Raw genomic sequence first — 20,164 nt, forward strand, 5'->3', positions numbered from 1 at the left:
TAAAAGAAATTTATTAACCAAATCCTTCAAACCACTAACAATTAGCAATTTCTGTTTTTTGTTGTTTATTTTTGCTTTTTTGTACCCTTGATAAAGCGAAACGTATCGTTGGTGTCAAATGTGATCATCAGCTCTGTGGCTGCGTCCCGGTGAGCTGACGACAGAAGGCAGGATGCTGCAGACCTTCTGACTTTGGAATAGAGACCTGTTGTTGCGCCTACAGAATTTTTGTATGTAATGCATTTACACTTCCAAGGTAGCCTTCGCCCATAATTACCTCCAAGGTTTGTATATAGGGCCGCTCTGTGTCCACATCCTGCTGCCGTCATACGAGTGAAGAATTCAGTCAAATAAAATATTTGATGTTTTCTTATCCTTTGCCCACAGTTTGAGCATTGAAGGTTGTTAGTGGTAACTAACTCCAGTGGCCCGTACTTTTAGAGCAATCGTCTATGTCGACAAGAGTTTATTTTGGTCAGTTTTCTGACAGGCTTTAGCCGCATATAGTAAACCGTATTTCAACCAAGACCAAGACCAAACCTTTTTCTTTTTCGAGGTACCATCCATCTAGAAGGGATGGGTGCAGTGTGTGAGTGAGAGAGTCCTGATGCACAGTTTGGGAAAAAAACATTTGTTTGAAAGGCCGTTTGTCATCTTTGAGACGAAATTGTTCGTTTACTAATCATTTTGTTGCTCGTGAAGACTTTCTTTGCTGTGCACAGTAGTACGACATGGTTGAGCAGGGTGAAGAAAACGTTGTGACTTTTTATTGTCTTTGACCAAGAGGATCTGATGGTGTCGTAGCCAGTGGGTTTCAAGTAAGAAATTTGACATTTTCAACTCTAGACTTTAGTTTGTGATGCTTAATATACTTCCCTATAATGTCTTCACTTGATTCAATGCCTCGAGAAAAAAAAACCCAGTCTAATAAGATGACATTTCGACTGAGAGCGTTGTGGACTTCAGCAAGCTTCTATTTTCGCGATATTTTAATATCAATTCACAACACGCACGCACGCACGCACCCACACGCATAGAGGCAGACTTTGAACTCAAGCGGACATTGAAAACAATGAGAAATCCAATCCACACATATAAGACTGAAAGTAATAAGATACACAAAAGGATATCGATACTTTACAAGAAATTAGAAAAATATTAGACATTACAAAAATAGCTGCACGCAAAAAAAATTCCGACAGGACAGTAAAGAAAATACAACTCATAAAGAATGGCTTCAAACAAAAAAACATAAAAGCGAGAAAATTAGACAAGCAAAGTAATTCAATACAAAGAAAGTAAACCAACATAGCAAAATCATTATTCAAACTAACAAACGATTGGAGCTCTTGAGAAGATGGTTTTATTCATTTTGTTCATGTACACAGCCGTAGAAGATTCTTTCCTGTTATGTCGCATATGTGCATATTTCGTGTAAATATACAGAAAAGAGAAGATGAGTTTAAAATGTTCACTTTCAATGAACGATTATAAGGAGTGGAGAAAAAAGAAATATTCTGTGAGATCCCATCATGGTTATCCCTAATGTTGATTTTGTTTGTTATTGTTACAGCTGCAAATATATAAATAATAATACAAAAAAATTAATAAATAAAATTTGCTTCATTAAAAAATATTTTTAATGAGTCTCTTATTGGTGTTTTCAAACAGTGCATCAAATTATCGAGAATTGTTTGAGTGCTTCGTGCACCTTTCCACCTTATGAAACTTCACTAAGAGAATAAAAAAGCACAAGAGAAGGTTATAGTTCTTTTATTGAATGAAACAGTACCATCGTTCTTCAACTGAGCCTGATAACATGGTAACAGCCAATCACACATGGAGAAACAATCAGAGTTGAAAGACATACTTTGCATGTTAGATGATTACTTCAGATATATATAAGAATTTAAAACTTGCGACTACTTGAGGTTTTTTTAAAAATACATCACAGATCCGAAATAACAGAAAATACTCGGCGAGCACTTTTGTAAAGCAACTCGTCAGTCAAGTATTTACAGTGAAGCCAAACCTACATGCGGAAACAAGAAAGGGACACACCCTGTGAGCACTAAGTGTTTACACTTGTCTGACCACTTGCTGCAGTTGTATCCTGTCCGAAAAAACTGGGAAGACATGCAAGCAGCTTCCTAGTCTCTGCCACTTGTACTTTTTCGGTTAAAAAAAAAGGGTGGGGCGATTAAGATGAAATTAGATGGAAAATTGTACGAGATGTAGATAATTATAGTAAATGAGATTGTCAAGGGAGAGAGAATCAGTTGGAAGTATGTGGTTATGATTTTTCCAAGCAAGACAGCTCACATGCTGCATAGCTCAAGCTTTGGTGCTGTGAACCACAACCGTTATCATGGATGAACTTTTGTGTCCCTACTTCAGGAAGTGTGAATCAGCATTTTCTTACTTGTGGTAAGAGAGGAATTGTTGTTCTGTTGACACAATTTTCACTGCAAGGGTTGAAATGCTAAAGGAGACATAATGGTGAAAGGTATCGAAGTCTGTTTTATTTACCTACCTTTCTTCGTGCTCTCATAAAAAAAATGTTTAAGCCTCTTAAGCGGCATTTAAAAAAAATTACAAACAACAAGGATCGAAGCAGACTTTGAAATTTTTTTTTTTGTTGTTTTTTGTACAAGGCAGAATGCTAGTTCCACTCATGAAAGTTGATGGTATTTGAATCACCATCAGTGTAAATAGCTGCTGAAGAAAGTTTAAAGTTTGTGAGTAAAATTGTTTTTTTTTAAATCATGCCTTCTCCTGTTGCAGCTGTCAACTTTTCCACGTGCAGTTTGGAAAAAAACCCGGTTGCTTGCTATTCCAACAACCAAGAGACGGACATGTTTCATTCTCATTGCAAACAAGTAACACGGGAACATCAGGTGACTGGATTACCTGTGAGAAAGTCAGGCATGTGACAGTCCTGTGCTTTGGCCACTAAAGATCACTAAGGCTGTTAGGGGGAGGTTGTTGAACTGACAGCACAGCCAAGAGAACACGTCTCCCTCCCCCCGTAAATCATAAATTAAATTCTTTTAGTAATACAAGAGATTGCTGGAGGCTTTGGTAATATCTACCTATCGCACTTATTTTTTTTAAATTATGGGAGCTTTTAGACTACCAATTGCTTTCCAACTTTTGTGTGTGGCTTCATGTTATTTTACCACAAGTGTACAGGTGAAGGTAATCAACTCGACACTGGCACTTTAGCTAACCTGAGTGACAAATGAAAGTTCAACGAATGTAAAGTGCGCGTACAGTAAAAAAAGAAAAAAAAATGGTTCCAGTTTAAGAAAGCTCACTGTACACCACAGCAGTGTATATCTCATTTAGTTTGACACTAGACATCGATAACTCCTCTCGATAAATCTGAGCACGGCCCTGCATAGCAGCAGTTCTGTCTATCCTCCATCTTACATTTACGTGTGGAGGACATCAAGAAGTCTTTCAGTTGATCTCTCACCTGTAAATGATTTGCCATCAAACACTTGCATCATTCGCTCTAGGCACGCTCACAGGACAGTCCTGTCACGTGACCACACCTGAGAGAAGTCTACTGCATCCTTCAGACAGTTTCAAGTAGCAGCAGGGGAGAGAAGCATGCAAGTGAGCAGGAGAAGCAATCCTACAGCAAATAGTAATTTGTGTTGAATATTAATTAATACTAGTGATGACTTGTCACAACTCTCACAGTATGTAACTTCCATTGCCGGTGCGGTATGTGGCACCTCGAAATGATGAAAAATTTGAAAGACTGACACAAGTAGAAAGGGAAACAACTCGCCTTGCCTTACCCCCCGTTTTATTAAGACCTTCGTTATAATTTTTTTCTTCAATAATCTGGTTAAATTTTAGATTTGCTGCTAGATACTTCTTTCCTATTAGCTATATAAGCACGTCTATATAAAATGTCCTCATCAGTTTTAGCCGATCATCTCAAAAAGACAGCAAGTCAAGTTTTGTTTTGAGCTTGGAAACTTTTTTCAGGCCAGCTGCAGGTCAGCAGAAATGTTAGCAAACAGCCGGCCCTATTTTCCTGAAATTTTATGTACAAGAAGTAGAAGCTCGACGATCTGTAACGGAAGAGGCTGGAGAGGGGGTTACTGGAACACACCGTTGCCCTTTCACAGTTTGTAGAAGGAGTTAAAGACCCTCCCCCCTTCCTTGATGACGTAACGATTCACTAAACGCGGACGTGCACTAACGGAAAACCACATTTAACGCTGAATTTTTTCTTCATGATTGCAAAAGTATGTTATTACAAGTATGGATAACATATCTATATCCTCGTCATTTACTTTCCCAGAAACTAAAAAAAAAAAAAGCTATTGGGATCAGAAATCAGTCGGATAGTCCCTCACCACCAGCTAAGCATCATGGAACTTTTTTTTTTCTTTTGTTCTGATGACTGACTCGAGGATTAAAAATTTGTTTCTAAGTAAGATTTCCTAACTAGACAACACTCCTCTCATAGCTTATAAAAAATGTTCTCGTGATCCTCGGGTGATTTCGCAAAAGAAAACAACCTCGAATCATGCCGTTACTTTTCTCCATGTTAGTTAATTAAACAAATCTGATCATAAACTCGAGTCTTAACGGTGTACTACTACTGTTTGTTAGTCCTTTGCTCAAGCCGGGGTCTAAGGGTATATATCACGGCGAGAACTAAGTAGCTTTCCTGTCTTGCTAAACACGTTATCAAAACATGAAACAAAAAGCATTTCAAAATTACATTAACGATAGGTGTGTAGTGAGTGATCACGTGGTACGAGCGATGAGCAAAAATGGTTGAAGAATTTTTTTCCTGCGGCGTCCTCTGACACGTGACCTGCAGTAAATACAGTAGAATAAACTTGTGCCAACAAAATTTGTATTTTCTTGACATGGACATGCGAAAATGACGATTGTTGCATTGACATCGACGAAGCCAATCTGCAAAGCTTCGCGCCTCTTTCTTTAAACTTAAAAAAGTTTCTGCCATCGAAAAAAAGGATGGGTTCGTCTCTTCAGAAGCACATTTTTCCCTTCAAAGCAAGTACCTAACGGTTACATCCTTATAATATAAGAATTGAAGAACTGGGTGAAAAATGTTGTTGCCCATACACAAGCATCCAAGTTTTAAAGTTGCCATGTCTCGCATGTGCACAGAACTGGCCGAGTACTCGAAATGTACTGGACCACCCATCTCAAGATTTTAAATTAGCCAATCATTGCGCTCTGAGCTCGCAAAGTCATGCAGCAGCCAAACCGAATGAAGATCTTTTGTCCCTAGTTGTGTCATGTCTGTTACTTAGAACTTTTCCATACTTGCACGAGATTGTTTTGAACCTAAAACAACCAAGTTTCATTTTGGTTTTTCTTTAGCGATCAACATTTTAAACCATAAAGGTTTTTGCCAACAGGTTTAATAATAATAAAAAAATCCTGCTTCAGCCATTTTGCAAGCATTTGCAACATTTGATTTACTGAGTACTTGTAATATAAATATAACTGAGTCATTTTAAGGCAGCAAAAGCATTGTCCTAGCAGCAGCTGCTAGAACATCTATACAGAGATGTGTGAAACCTGGCCGATGTGATGAAATATAAAAAAGAAATAACCTCGACTAGTACGAGACGTGCAGAGTTATCTCCCTCCAGCGCGTCTTAGCTGCATAGAATGCATAAGCTAAGTGGAAGAAGCAGAGAGAGAGAGCGAAGAAATGAGAAACGGAGAGCAAGATATGGAGCAAAAATAATAATAATGAATGCATTTTAGAATGGCAACAAAACAAAAAAAATACCCCACAGCTGAAAAATTACTTTTCAACCAGATGAGGTCTGAGGAAGCCTTAAAAATCTGAAGTCATTTCTTCATCAGAAATGGTTTTTTTTATATAAAAAGTCTATTTTCAAACTCACGACCTGTAAGAAACTCATATGGACACAGTCTGTTGCAGCTTTCTGACGATGTTCACAGTGGGCGCCACTCAGAAGTCTCCTTGCACTGGGGGGTAGCGGGGGAGGAATTAGCACAAACCCTGGCCTGCGTGGAATATTATGCACGTTAAGTACAGCTGACACCATCATGTGAGCTGCTGCATCATTGCTAGTGTTCCATATCACTCGTGTCTGATACTTTTGTCATGCTCGCAGCGCGTGCTGTCTCGTCCTCAGAGGCATCTCCATCCATGTAAATAATAATTACAAAAACCGTGGTCTTTGAACGCCAAACAAGGCAGGTGACTTGCTCTGTCTTGTAAGTCGAGTTTCAGCGTGTGCAGACTGCGAAATGAGCGCCTACGCTTGCGTTAACGAAGTGGTGATGACGTCATCGTGGTGAAGGGCAGAGGTCAAGAGTTTTTAATAGTAACAAGGGCCTTGCCCTGGACACAGCACGAAAGGTTAATCACTGAGAGTGTTAACGAGCACACACAACCTGTAACCATCTCGAATGAAAAATAAGAATGTTTATTTGTGTGAGCCTGTGTGTGTTTTGTGTTGGAAAAGGAAAGGTGAGGGCACAGGTGCAGGTCAAGGTCGTGGGCCTGAAGGTAGGTGAACAGCTCGGAAAGGACAGTCCAGCAGCACAGGGAGGTCTGTCCCTTCCCGGCAGTCAGCCTACACTTACCCACTCCTCAACTTGCCACCAGAGGTCGGCAGTCTCGGCCTTCTTCCTCCTGTCCAGCGGCGACCATCTTGGAAGTCTCTATTTATTTTTGTTTCGCCCTTGACCTACACTGTAGCTCTGAGCGAACTGAACACTACACACCACCATCAGCACAGCATCACCACCAGCGCTCACATATCGCAGACGAGAAAGAAGATGAAGAAAAGGGGATGACACCGATGTAGGAGGCGGTGGGCTTGTCACTTCTTACCTTTGACGAGGGGCTTAATACTGATTTCAGAGGAAGAGTCTGAGACGGAGTCTCGCTGAGCAGGCGACTGCTGCTGATGCTGCTCCTGCTGCTGCGGCACAGGTGAGGCTGTGCTGGCGCTCGTGTCTTTGGTCTCCACTTGTCGTGTTCTCTCTGCTGGAGACTTGGCACTCGGTGGTTTCCCACTGGCGCTGACCGGCGTCTGTGAGCGACTCTTGTCAGCCTGTTTGTCCACGTGTTCAGATGGGCAATGGCGATGAGGACTGAGAAGCCACCCTCTGCCTTTCCTCGGCGTCTGCGTGCAAAAGGGAAAAGGACATCAAACGACGCACCAACAGCAAAACAAGGACACAAAAATAATTCCGAAACCGTTCAAATTAAGCAGTCCATGCAATGACTCAGGTGAGTGTATAAGACGTGATATGAAATCTTACAGTCTGATTATAAACAGGTAAGAAAAAATAAGGTGTTGCACACAAGATATGCAAAGAAAACTTGTATCTAACCAATAGGAACTACTTTTCCACTAACAATGGCGACTAAATTGATCATCTGAAATGAAACGAAATTGAGAAAATACAGACGAAGTGATTTTCTACCACCTGCAAGCGCTTTATCCTTCCAGTTGAGTTTGTTTTGTTGAAGACACTCCACCCACGGTCGCTTCAGCTCGTATCGTCCGACTGCACACACCAAACGCGGAATTCCTATTTGACGAGGTCGTGTCAACTAATATAAGCATAGCCAGGGCAAAGTTTTAGATAAGAAAAATATGTTTAGTATCGAGAATGAAATGTTTTCAGTCTCATTGTGTAAAAACAAAGTGTCAGTGTATATGTCTTCATGTGGTGGAGACTTACTTGGCGACAGAGGAGTTCTGGGAGTCCCAGGCCGTGACAGTCCACAGGTACTGGTGCTCTTGTCCCGTTTGTTTTCCCGGGTTTCGAACACCTCCTCTGATATGGACTCCTCGACAGCGGACCGCCCAGAGCCCTGATGTTGGTGAAGCGGACTTAACACTTTCTCCAGCATGTCCCCCATCACTTGAAAGCTGGGGTCGACGATGAATTCTATGAAACCTGAGAGACAGAGCCGGTCAGTATTGAGATTGTTTGAGACTACAGCAACAACGTCGATATCCAGCGCTGGCCGATTAGACAATATATATATATAATTTACTGTTAGTTGCTGCTGACATACAGACTTAAAAAAGTAGACATCCAATGGTCAAACAGTTGAGGGCAGTAAAAGTAAAGCGGTTCACTTTTTTAAACAGGGTGTTTATACAATGCGACCTGCTAGTATACTTCTCATCATCACACCTGGTGGAAGAAAGTCGATTCCCGGTGGCTGACATGAGGACATGAATCCACGACATTCTGTTTGAAAGTGGATTAACACTTAAACGCTCTTTCCTACAAAGCTTTGTCTTAGTGGATCCATCCTCCTCGATCAGAACCTGGCTCACAAAGATCCACTCAGTACCTGTCGTATATGTGTGCATTTGCACTTGACAAATTACTTTCAGAATCCATGTATCAATCAATGTTGTACTCTTTGGAGCGAAAAATATTTTCATTTTGCAGGAATTCCAATTATCGCAACAGAGAATAGGATGATTTTAAGGAAGGAAATTTGTCGCAAAAGATTTTGCCTTTTGAAAAAAGACAAAATAAAAAATAAAATAAGATAAATATAAATATGAATTTAACTATTGAACAGATCACGCTGGAGAAAATATGTATTGGAAACTCAGGAAACGATCCGCTGCTAGTCAGTTGTGTACCTACTAGAGTCTTGGATGGGCGTGCAAAGGGAGCTTACCGATCTGTGACTCTGCCACAAGTGTGCTTTTTCTATCACAAAGAGGTGAGAATGGTAGGCCAAGTTCCTGTTCACGATCACCCTGAATAAAAGAAACACATTAATTAATAATTAAATAAAGGAGGCAAAAGCAATTTTACTTTCAAGTCTTGACAAATGTTATGGCTTATTTCCTGATGCCTCCGATTAATATGGTCTAAAAATCACCACCTTCCTCAAAAAAAAAAAAAAAAAAAAAAAAAAAGAAACAAAAAAAACAACAATAAAACAAAAACAAAACAAAAACAGTTTTTTTCCTGGTCTAGAAAGTGTAATATAAAATAAAACTGAATCTGAAACTTCCGTCCAGTACAATGTCATGAAATAAGTAAGAACGTTCAAATCAACAGGACCACGTGTGGAGTTAACCCAGCGGAGCTCAAGACATAATTAAAAAGATATTTAGGAGTCGTTCTTGATGCAGGTAAGAAATAATTCCAGAGGGAAAAAATCAACGCGAAGGTGACAGTTGTGCAGCATAAACACCTGTCTGAAGAACTCCTCCAGCAGGTGTGATGTCCACCTGGCGTGTAGCTCCCAGTCCTTGGCTGGATGACTGATGTCAGCACAGTGCAACACCAAGGACAGTGCTTTGGACTTTTCAATGCTGCAAAAGAACAGACAGACAAACCTCACCTACTTATATGCAGACTAAATATATGTATAACATAGGTGGGGCGAACGTGGTCTATTTTTGATTTTTGAGAAAAAGGAGAAAGAGTAAGAATTCACCTTAATGAGCATCACAGGTTCTCAAACTTGACACCTACTTTTCTGGCATATTGAGCAGGTTCTTCATGTTCTTGATCTGCTGAAAATGGTACGACATGTCCGTGGCCAGCACCATATCGATAACCAGGTTCCGAAACTCCCTGCAAGTCAAAATACTACATGTAGAGCTGTCAGGTGTGTACAGTAAGAGTGAGTTGTATTTAATTGTGTTAGGACGTTGGCAATGATATCTTTTGAGAAACTTTTTTTTTTTTCTCCAAAACTGAGAGAATACTAAGAGATAATTCTTTTCTAACCCGGAAAAGCTACATTTTCACTCCCTCCTGCAAACTCCTTAAACCACATCTTATCTTAATAAGAGTGATAATGAAAGCAACAATATCCTGGCAATGTATTCAGCGACTCAGTAAGACCTCGCCAGCAAATACCTGTCACATGTGCATCAAGCAGCGTGCGGCAGAAACATGGAGAGATTTGTGACAACATTTGTAATCCCACACCTGCTTTGCTGAGCTGTTGACGACATCAAAGCACCAAACACTCGGCTGCGATAACCTAAAAATTTAGTTGAAAACTCAACTAGGTAAGAGACACAGGTGTGCTCTCACCTGTACTCCTCCTTGCTCAGGTTGCTGGCGATGTTGGTATCATCCTCTCGCAGCATGCGGAAGGCGGCGCTGATGTGGTGGTTCTCCAGGACTGCTCTGTCGTTATACAGCAACGCGACCTCCGACCTGCATCACAGACAGTGAACACACGATAAGACTAAAATGTCGAACTCGCCTCCCTGTTTGAATGCAATCCACGTCGACTTGGAGTTAATCAGGGTTGAGGATGGAATAGAAAGTAGAAGTATTCTACAGAGAAGCGTTCAGGAAGTGTGAAAGAAGGGGAGACAATGAGACAAGAGGAAAGCGAAGAAAGAATGGAAGGGAAGACACACAAACAGACAAAAAAAAAGACCGAAGAAACACGAGTTCCTTCCCCCAAAATAAATAAAAGACTGGTGCTCTCTTACACGTGTTATTCCTGTGGTAAGACAGTCTCACTAGTGTGTATGTGACAGCACCTGGCTGTACACACAACCACAACTTACGCCGTGCTGATGTGGAAGTTGTTTGTCGTGCCCGTGTGTTCGTAGTCGTGTATCAAGGCAGCGATTATTGTAGCAAACACCTCCAGGTCTGTCAACCAATGCTGCAAGCAGGAAACACAACTCACGCACATCAGGGGAGATCAGATAGGCTAGAATAAAGCAGAACATGATCGAGCATGATATGTATTCATTCAAAAACAATTATCACGTCTATAAAAAATCAGAGATGTGAGCCAACTGTAAATAATTTTTGTAATAGAAATATTTTTTTTAACCTCTGAAAAGAGTCATATTTAATGACATCGAAATGTAACCATCAGTAAAGTAATTTTAAAAGGTTATGATCATAACAAAACACGTTTCATCAGAAAGATGTACAGGTCTTTGCACTCTTTAGCAAATTGAGTGCAGAAAAAAATCTCTTTATAAGAAGTCGGTCATTGCTGTCTTCGATGATTGAGATCCTGTTCTTTGTTGCTGTCATCCCGTTCCATTCCTTCGTTTAGGATCCGGCATCCTAAATCCAAATCTCCTTAGCTGCCTTCATTCCATTTCCTGATGACACAATTTTCTTACTTTGTATTTGGAAGCTGCTTTGGGCTTTTTTTTTTTTCTTCAAACCCTTCTTTGGTCATAGCGATCTGAGATGTTGTTCGTGACCAGGGTTGCTTCTTATTCCATTTGAAACACTATAATTTACTGGTCTGTTCACAGTAGCATCTCTTTGATGTTTCCAGCGAGAGTGTCCACATCACAGTCCATCAAGCTCAGTGCAGCAAATTTACCCCCAACCTTAGTTCTTGGGTTGGTTTGTGTCTTACAGCTCCTTCAAACCAAAGCGAATTTGTGGATGTTTGATCGGCGTTTCATCCTCAGCTTCAACTTCAGACTCGTTAAGATAAGGTCATGGTCGCTGTCAACCTCAACCCCTTGATGTGTCTTCTTCGTGGTCTTGTTGATGCTGGATTTGAACGTCTAGGCGTCAGGATTAAGTCAATTTGGTGATGAACCAATCCATCTGGTGAGTGCTAAGTCGGCGTCCTTGATTTCTTGTGGGGATGCAGAGTATTAGCTAAGATGAGTTGAAGGCACTGAGCAAACTCTAGGAGTCTAAAGTCTATCTGGTTTGTTTCGCCAAGGCAAAGTTTACCCACAGGTCCTGCCAATTGCAGGTGGACGTCTGGGCTGGTCTTGTTCCACGAGGATGTCTCTTTTTGTTACTGCCGTTATAATCCTGTCTGACTGTTAGTAAAACTCACCCACTATGTTGTCTTTGTGCCTGGAAGGGGGAGTATTTACTTGGATAAGGATGCCAGCGTGAGGTCTGGCAGAGATACAGATGGAGAGCAGCCTTACTTGTGGGCATACAGCTGGCGACCACTTCCTATGTACATGGAAGCCCACATCTGGATTCCTCCCCACTGTACTAGAGTGAATGGCTCTCGGCAGTTGGTTGCTTCCTCTTAATCCTGGTCATCTCACTGGTACCGGTCTAGGACATGGGCGAGTCATTTCACTTTCGCCATCTGGTGTAATGCGCGGGCGTTCCGTGTCCCTTGTTCCTTCTCGCAACTTTATATTTGCTTTGGGTCCACACTCGATAATAGCATCCACGGGTTTGCTGTTTCTGTCAAGTTCTCTGCAGACTGTATGCAAGACAGGGACCTCGAGATGATTAACATTTCCCAGGTCTTCACCTGTAGCTTCTAGTCACACGACCCTGCACTGCTTCAGCTCCACATCTAACCTAGGGGAAGCGTTACCTCTCCTGCATGACTACAGCCCCAGGAAGTAAGATCCACGATAAGGCAGATGCAAGCAAACAAGCTGTCTTTTGCACATCTTGCAAAATGCAAACCGACAAGAACTCACAATTGCAGACACGTTACAGCAAAGTTAAAAGACGTTGGCAGGAGATCAAAGATTAGGAGAAGGTTCGTATACTTAAAGGACTAGTGGGAGTGCAATGTTTTTATAGCCATTAGGTAAAGCACACTACTCTATTTGCCCAGACACGGAAGAAAGGGTTTGTTCTATAATCGAGAGAGACGGACACAACCATCACATACACAAGAAGAGGTCACAAACAGAGGTCAAGATTGTACAAGGTTTTGTTCAGAGCTGGCACTGAATGCTAATTACGCGTATCTATGAAGAGAAGTGATTGAATTTTCATGAATTTGACCATTCAATGTTTGTAGGCATAGATTTTGAAATTCATACTTGGTAAAATGGTATCTGGCATTGAACTTGGCCCAATAGCTAGAAAAACATTTTGTACCCCATTAATCCTTTCAAAATAAGCCATCGCCGCCTGACGAACATATGGACATTGTAATTTCAGAATGGTTGCGGGCCGGAAAGAAACTTTGTTGTTTTAAGCAAATATTTAAAACCAAATAAAAAGAAAACGGCTAACGGCTAAAAAATGATACCTACCGCCAGGTGGCTCTGCGACAAGACGAAGTGGACGGTCTGAGCAACATCAGCTCCATGGATGAGGTTATGGTAAGGGTTGCGAAACTTGCTGTAGCCAGCCTCCAGGGCGAACAGGAAGCTATCCAAGACCTGCGTGTTGATCTTAAACTTGGTGATGAGGTCATACTTCTGCAGCAGCTCATAACCGACAAACTTCAACGCATGTCCATCCGATACGTCGTTTACAGCAAATACATTGAATGACCAGTCATCTAGGTTCTGAAAACAAAAAAAAATCCCCATTTATGAATTGAAAAATTATAAGCAAAAATTAGTTTATAAATTTTCCTATGATGGGAAAATGTATTACTTTGGATTGAAAAATAATGTTTTATGAAAAGTGGAAGATTTCCAAAGAAAGAAGGGGAGATGATCACAAGAAGATACCCGAGTGGAAATAAAAAATCGCAGTGCTCATTACATCAAGAAGGGTTACCTTCCGCTCTGTGCACAAACTTCTGAGAAAATGTAAACATAACTAGTTTCTAACAACGAGTTGAGACAGCATCGATTGCTGTAATACTCTTTAAATCTTCAACGTCAGCTCGGACATTAAGAAGATCAAAGAAATTTATATATCACAAAATGCCATCCATCTCTTGCAGAGCGAAAAAAATATGTGGCAAGAGATATGGAATTACATATGAAGAACAGACGGCACAGGAAAAAGGCTGGAGGAAAAATGGAATCAACTAACTCCTAATGAAAGCACTTCGTAAATTTGGCGTCAAACAGGTTCAATATCTTTGACTAGAAACCAAGAAAGCTTATCCTTTCACACAGACAGTGGAAAAATGTCCGGACATTAGAACGTTTCAACATCGTAATGATTAAAAACAAAAATTAAAGAGAACGACAAATATTACAGGGTCAAAATCGAGGGCTGAGATGCCAATGGAAAGATCAAAGTACGGCCAACTGAAAATGATGAACGAAATCAATGATGTGCTAATCACTACGCCTTTTAGCGTCCTGGTTCGGTTCTCAGACGGAGAAACAGCGCCGAGCTTGTTTAATTACATTGACAAATAGTATCAATATCAATAATAGTAACTTTACTACTACTCTCACCATGACAACCACCAAATACCATCACCACCAGCAGCTCTTACTACCACTTCCTGTACTACTCTACTAGCAGGAGGAATGAGGGTGATCTAACCCATCCCTTGTTACTGCTATCACAACCTCCCCACCTCACCCTATTAGAAGGGTTTAAAAGGGAGATAAATCGGATAAGAAAATAAAAAGGGGCGAGAAAAGCAAAAAAGGACAGAGGAAAAAGAAATAGGGAAAGGCAAGGAAGATGATAAGAAGATTTAATCCCAGTGTTTTATAGAAAGTCGTCCTCTCCGAAGCTTTAGTAACTCTTGTTCTTTTTTTAAAAAAATAAGAAAGACGGTTTAATTAAAATTGTACTCTTATGTGTGGGTGAGTCAACTAAAAATACTTTTGTGACGTCAACGGATGAAAACATAGTTTTGGCGTCAACAGATAAAATGTTTTTGACGTCAACGGATGAAAATACGTTAGATATATATATATATTTTTTTGGACGTCAACGAACACCTGAATGTTTTTTGACGTCAATAAAAAGCTAGGTCGAAGGGATTGTGACGTCAAGAAATACGTCACCTACGGCTGATGACCACGTGATTGCTGAATTTTCTAGAAGATTTCTCACCTTCAACAACAACAACACATGTGGAGGAACATGCAAGCCTGCAGAGCTGGACATTCGCCGATAAATCCTGTAACAAAAACAATCGGAGTTTAACGATGTTAAACAGTGATTAGTCTGCTCACAGAAAGAACGGCGAAAAAGAAGAATAAAGGAACGATAACTACTTAACGTTCTATGCGACCAATCGAGTGGTCGGTCGTGCAATGACAAGAGTACACAACCTATGCCTCTCTTTAAGTAAACTTGCTCAATGTATTCCAAAACTAAGGACAATTAAAAGCTGTAGTTTTAAATAATCAGTACCGTATACTGAAGATAGATAAATCTCTCCAAAAAAAAACATGGCGTTCTAGAACAGATTAAAAGACATCCTAATAAACTGTTGTAATCCCCAAAATTGTTCCGTTTGAGATAAGTATTTGGGAATATTTCTATCTAAATTACATTTTAACTAAAATGAGAAAATAAAAACTGACTGCGCTATTTTCTTCGCAAGAACAATATAAAATCGCTTTTTTACCGCCAATAATCGTTTCTGTTCAACAAGAAAACGGAGTGTTCTGCGAGCGGAAAAAGAAATTTCTGTGACATCTCTCTGACAGCGATTTTTTTTTTTTTTCTCTTAATTCTGTGAATGCAGACTGTTCCAGGCTCTTTTAGCCTGTCATGAAGACACATTCCTGGCATTTCTCTTCTTTCTGGTAGAAATGTTAAAGATAACTCTCCAGACGCCCACTCTCTCCTTACAGCTCTCTTGGAAGGAAGAACGGACGCATGGTGGGTAGTTAAGGTGACTGGACAAGTGAAGTGGGGGGAATGAGAGGAGGGTGGGCGGGTGAAAACGGTTAGAGACGGTTGCTGTCATGTTTCTTGGCTGCTTGTTAAAATTTGCAGGAAACATTTTCTCCCCTTAATTGAGAAAACTAAATCTGGGAAGCAAACTGCAGGCGTCGTGCCAGGGGCGCTGTGCAGCATTATGCAGCTGTGACGCGATCGCGGCATGACAGCTGCTCTTTTCTCTCTGAAGCGTCTCCACTCTCAAGCTTCTAATGGAGATCGAACGCGAAAGGCCGAAGTAGAAAGAGTACGTCTGTACCCTCGTGTTTCTTGTGCCTCGGGTCTGTGTTAACATCCCTTGCAAGCCCTTTGGAACCCTAGCCCTGAACACTACTCAAGGCATACTTTATCAGCCAATGTCCGAGATCTGCGCTTGTTTCCAGGTACAGGACAACGCAACCCTTCCGGTTAATAGCTACCCCTGAGGTAACCTTGCTTTTGCTTCATGGCACTGACCCCTTGTGGTCTGGTGAGCAATGCTTCCTGTCTGATGGCGAACTGAAGAAGATTAGCAAAAATACGATTTTTAGCTTTCAAATTTAATTATTTTCACGTTTCATGTTTTCGCAATAGCTCTTGACTTTGAATTCATATTTTTAAAGCAGAAATTATTGGCTCTGCTTTTTAAACCCTGCTTGCTTTGTCTTCTACAAAGTGAGCAAGCTGTGGGAAGCAAAGAGGGAGATTGACTCCATAAAGGGCCCATGAGCGTATCCAATGCCTGAGAAAGTTTGCGATAACATTGCATAAAAAGTAAATATTACTGGTTGACGGTTAAGTTTAGGGTTGTTGGTTTAAAAAAAAGCTAAAATTTGTTTTCGAAGAATGAATGCATTGCTTCAGACAATATAAGCAACTTGACACCTACAATCACTCAGTGTTATTTTGATGACTACTGCAGCTGTAAATAACGGGAATGATCACAAATTTTAAAGCCCTGTATGGGATGAATCTACCTCTAGGCGCCAGTCAAATGCTCGTTTAGGGTCCATGCGTTCAGCAGATAAATTATCGAATTGATCGATTAGTGAATCGCAGGCTGGACAGGACTTCCCTGCATTGACAGGGTCACGTGACAATCTTCTCTGTCTCTCTGCCGCTCATTCAATGTCCAGGAAACAGTCAAGGACGGGTCAAAGCGAAGTCGATAAAACATGCAAATGACAGCTGACGATACCCAGTCAGGGTTCTACCCCACATCGAATCGAAATTCTTTCACAAAGTCTACAATTAGGTACAGTCAGTTTTTTGTGCGCTTCTACGGAGTAGACGTAGTGTAGTTCCGTTTGCAGATCTCCAGAAAGCATTTTATTCTTCAATTAAACTAAAAAGCCATGTGTGACGGTGATAAACTCTTTTGATAAACAATTTAACGACACGTTTCGTCGGGACTCAACGTTAAGAAAGTCGTAAGGAGCTTCAAGAGAGACAGATAAAAAAAAGGTAATCATGAAAAAAAAATCCTAAACAATTTACATCCATTCATCAGTCTGTCCACGAGTATACTACATTCATATTATAAAAATCACTAAATTGCTTCTATAATTCACACTTTTTACTGTTTCTATTAAAAGTGTATATTTCTACTTATGATGCATATAAGCTTGATGTTCATACGGCCACAAAGATGAAGGTCTAGCACAGTTTTAAGTCTGAAGGACATGCATGTGGTGACTCCAGTCCGTTGTGTAAGCCACGTCATGCGCCATGGCGCCAGTAGGGCTTACAGCCTCGCTCTGGCTGTCACAAATCGCCAGTTGCACAAAAAAAAGTAGCGACGTGAAAAATATCCCCCTAATTTAACCCTGGCCCTCCGCTCCCCACAGACCGTGTTCTCAGTGGTGGTCATTGTTCTTCCAGCGGCAAACATTCTGAAGCTCACTGATCCCTTCTTTCCGTCCGCACACAGCGCTATTTATACCTTTACAAAACTCGATGGCGGCGCATAAATCAAGGAGTGAAAGGGTTCGCAGAACCAAACAAAGGCATAAACAAAATCTCTCTCACTCCCCCACACACGCCTGCACTCATACTCAGGGAACCGTTACAAATACTGTTTTTATCTTTTGCCTAAAAGCTCAGAAACGAGTAATAATCGTTATAAACGCATTCTCCGCAAGCATACTTACATGTGTACGTACCCTACCACAGGCTCTCACACATCCTTATGGTGGTGAACATTGTAAAATAACGTTCCCTTGATCTTGCTGTCTTTTAGTTTGTTTTATTTCTTACAGGGTGATTTTTAATTCTGCATACATCCATCTATGGAAAAAAAACCTGGGAAATGGATCAAACTCGTCCATTTTTAGAACTTATCTTTTTAAAATTATTCAACGTCCTGTGCACGTTTCTTGTGTTTGCATTCCGAGAGCCGTGAGATCACAAGGTGTGAGTAGCACACAGTGAAAATTAGCCAAAGGATGCCTGATTCAGTTGTACACAACAAGCTCGCGCCCACCAACGCACATACACACAATTGCACGCAAGCATGGTCACCCACACAAGCACACGTCAACAATAGTTGTTGACGACTAACTGCTTTATAGCACTGTAGGTGGCGCTAAGTGGACATGTAGAGGGGGTCATTCCGCCCCCGCCCGCCTTCCTTTCTCACCGACCGGGTCACGGACACACTTCCACCATCTTGGCTAATTCCCTCCTCTGCCTTCCTCTACTCTTCATGCTGTCCACGCCGATCAATGGTTGCCATGGAGATTTTCATTGCAACCTCATTGGCTGGCGACCGGCCGGCCAGTCTGTCTTCTTCGCACAAAGAACAGAGCAAGGGTTTGTGTGCTGATTCAGAAAATTCTGCAGTGGAGGATCGAGTACCTGCTTTTTAAGTGACCTTAGAGGTCACAACCCCATGTTGAAAAACATATTACTGAACATTCGCAATCTCCTTGTTTCCCCCTTTTATTCACTCTTGCTCAACGGTTCTTCGAATCAATCGTTCTGTGCTCAACATGAACTCTGACCTTCATCACTAAGATAGTTGTCAATCGCTTGTCTGTTCCAGGAATACCAGCTAGGATCCGTACAATGCATCAAAGACGCGAGGATATCAGCTACACGTCTCTAATGAACTCTTTTGGATTGACCTTAAGGCGAACTTCTGGGACATGATTAATTTTTATTTTTAGCAGTTTTAATTTTAACTGCTTCATCTTTTTACTTCCAATTCCCACAACTTTGACGGTATGTAAGGTTTGTGGAGGAAAGTAGGAGGAAACAACTCAGGATTTTTTTTTTTTTTTTAACAAAGAAACGAATTCGAGGTTCGTTTTCTGTTGCACAAAGAATTAAAGGGCACGTTCAGATAGAACACTTACCACACTGTGCATACTTTTGTATGTCAGATGCTTACCTGTCCACCATGATGCCTGCGCGGATGGCATGCGCAACTGAGCGGAAGCGCGGCTTGTCCTCCCCTCGACGTTTCATGTTGGACATGGAGCGGGTGAAGGTCAAGGCTAACCAATCCCGCACCTCGCTGGGTACAGCATCTGGCTCCACCTCGCTGAGCTCGTCATCCTCGTCACACAGCCGCCTGCAACACAGCAGACGACACATTTGAGATGCCACACGTCACAGGGCATTGCAGGTCGTAGGTCAAACTCAAAACACCAACGTCTTTTCTGTCACTTACGTTGCTTCAGATACACTGAAATATACTTCAGTGTAAAAGGAAGGAAAAAAATACATTCATTCTCACGTGCTCCCCTACTCCCTTATTCAATCTTCCTCCTCCTTCCACCTCACCTCGCAGACACACACCTTTTCAATGAAGGTTAGGTCACACAGCTCCCGAGTACAGACAAACTGTTATTATCGTATTTTGAATGCCATTTAAAATTTGTACTTTTTAAGGGAAACGAAATCATTAGAACTAATTAAAGACCTTCTAGTATTTAATATGAAAATATACCAAAAACACAAATCAATCATCAGACTTGAAGTTGTAGATTGTCTAGTTAATATTTATCTGGCATGGAAAATTCACACGTGCGTGTGTGCGCGCTTGCGCATTGAAAAGAAAAAGAATATATGCGAATTGTGTTTTGTTTGTTATTTGTGTTACTCAACACAACTAGGAAAGCAGTACATGCTGTTGGTGAATATTATACATTACAAACAAAATAAAAGCTACCAGGCTATTAGCAGCTCCGTATACACAAGTCTCAACACAAGAACACATTTAATACGATTTTAGGACACAGCTAGAGACCTGCATTCGCTCTATAAGATATGCATATATCGGTTATTACATCAACACTCAAATATAGCTATAAATAATAAAATATAACGAAAATAACAGAACAAAAATAAACTTCACAATGCAGTCACTACTTAAGAACACGTGAGCCTGCTGATTTCAACAATAAAACGAAAGACTTTTAGGAATTACTGCCGAGTCCATGTTTAGGCAAGATGATCGTATTCTGGAATTTGTTACAGTGTAAAATAGACTCTACTGCTAGTCTTGTTCATATGTGTCTGTGTGTTTGTGTGTCTGTATGAGAGAGAAATTCTTTCGCACCTTTCATCACACACGCTCTGCGGGAGAATATTGTAAATTCTGAGCATTGACAGTAAC

The 20,164-nt window shown here is 41.0% G+C and overlaps 1 protein-coding gene across 10 annotated transcripts in view; it reads right to left on the minus strand.

Annotated features, from left to right (window-relative positions):
• The window catches only part of LOC112572337 (calcium/calmodulin-dependent 3',5'-cyclic nucleotide phosphodiesterase 1A-like), a 229,742-nt gene that overhangs the window by 4,753 nt on the left and 204,825 nt on the right, over positions 1-20,164 (minus strand). For 8 of the 10 annotated variants that reach the window (XM_025252022.1, XM_025251996.1, XM_025252012.1 and 5 more), the window contains 11 exons: positions 18,935-19,117; positions 14,728-14,794; positions 13,005-13,262; positions 10,566-10,666; positions 10,078-10,203; positions 9,508-9,609; positions 9,224-9,344; positions 8,699-8,780; positions 7,735-7,953; positions 7,477-7,557; positions 1,348-7,169 (listed from right to left, as the gene is read on the minus strand). In XM_025252022.1, the coding sequence (XP_025107807.1) occupies positions 7,114-7,169; positions 7,477-7,557; positions 7,735-7,953; positions 8,699-8,780; positions 9,224-9,344; positions 9,508-9,609; positions 10,078-10,203; positions 10,566-10,666; positions 13,005-13,262; positions 14,728-14,794; positions 18,935-19,117 (1,396 nt within the window). In that variant the 3' untranslated portion in view covers positions 1,348-7,113. Of the gene's footprint in view, positions 1-1,347; positions 7,170-7,476; positions 7,558-7,734; positions 7,954-8,698; positions 8,781-9,223; positions 9,345-9,507; positions 9,610-10,077; positions 10,204-10,565; positions 10,667-13,004; positions 13,263-14,727; positions 14,795-18,934; positions 19,118-20,164 lie in introns of those variants that run through there. The other 2 variants (XR_003100977.1, XR_003100979.1) reach the window with 2 other exon arrangements.

This window comes from Pomacea canaliculata, linkage group LG1 (genome assembly GCF_003073045.1).
Source record: "Pomacea canaliculata isolate SZHN2017 linkage group LG1, ASM307304v1, whole genome shotgun sequence".
Classification (NCBI taxonomy): Eukaryota; Metazoa; Mollusca; class Gastropoda; order Architaenioglossa; family Ampullariidae; genus Pomacea; species Pomacea canaliculata.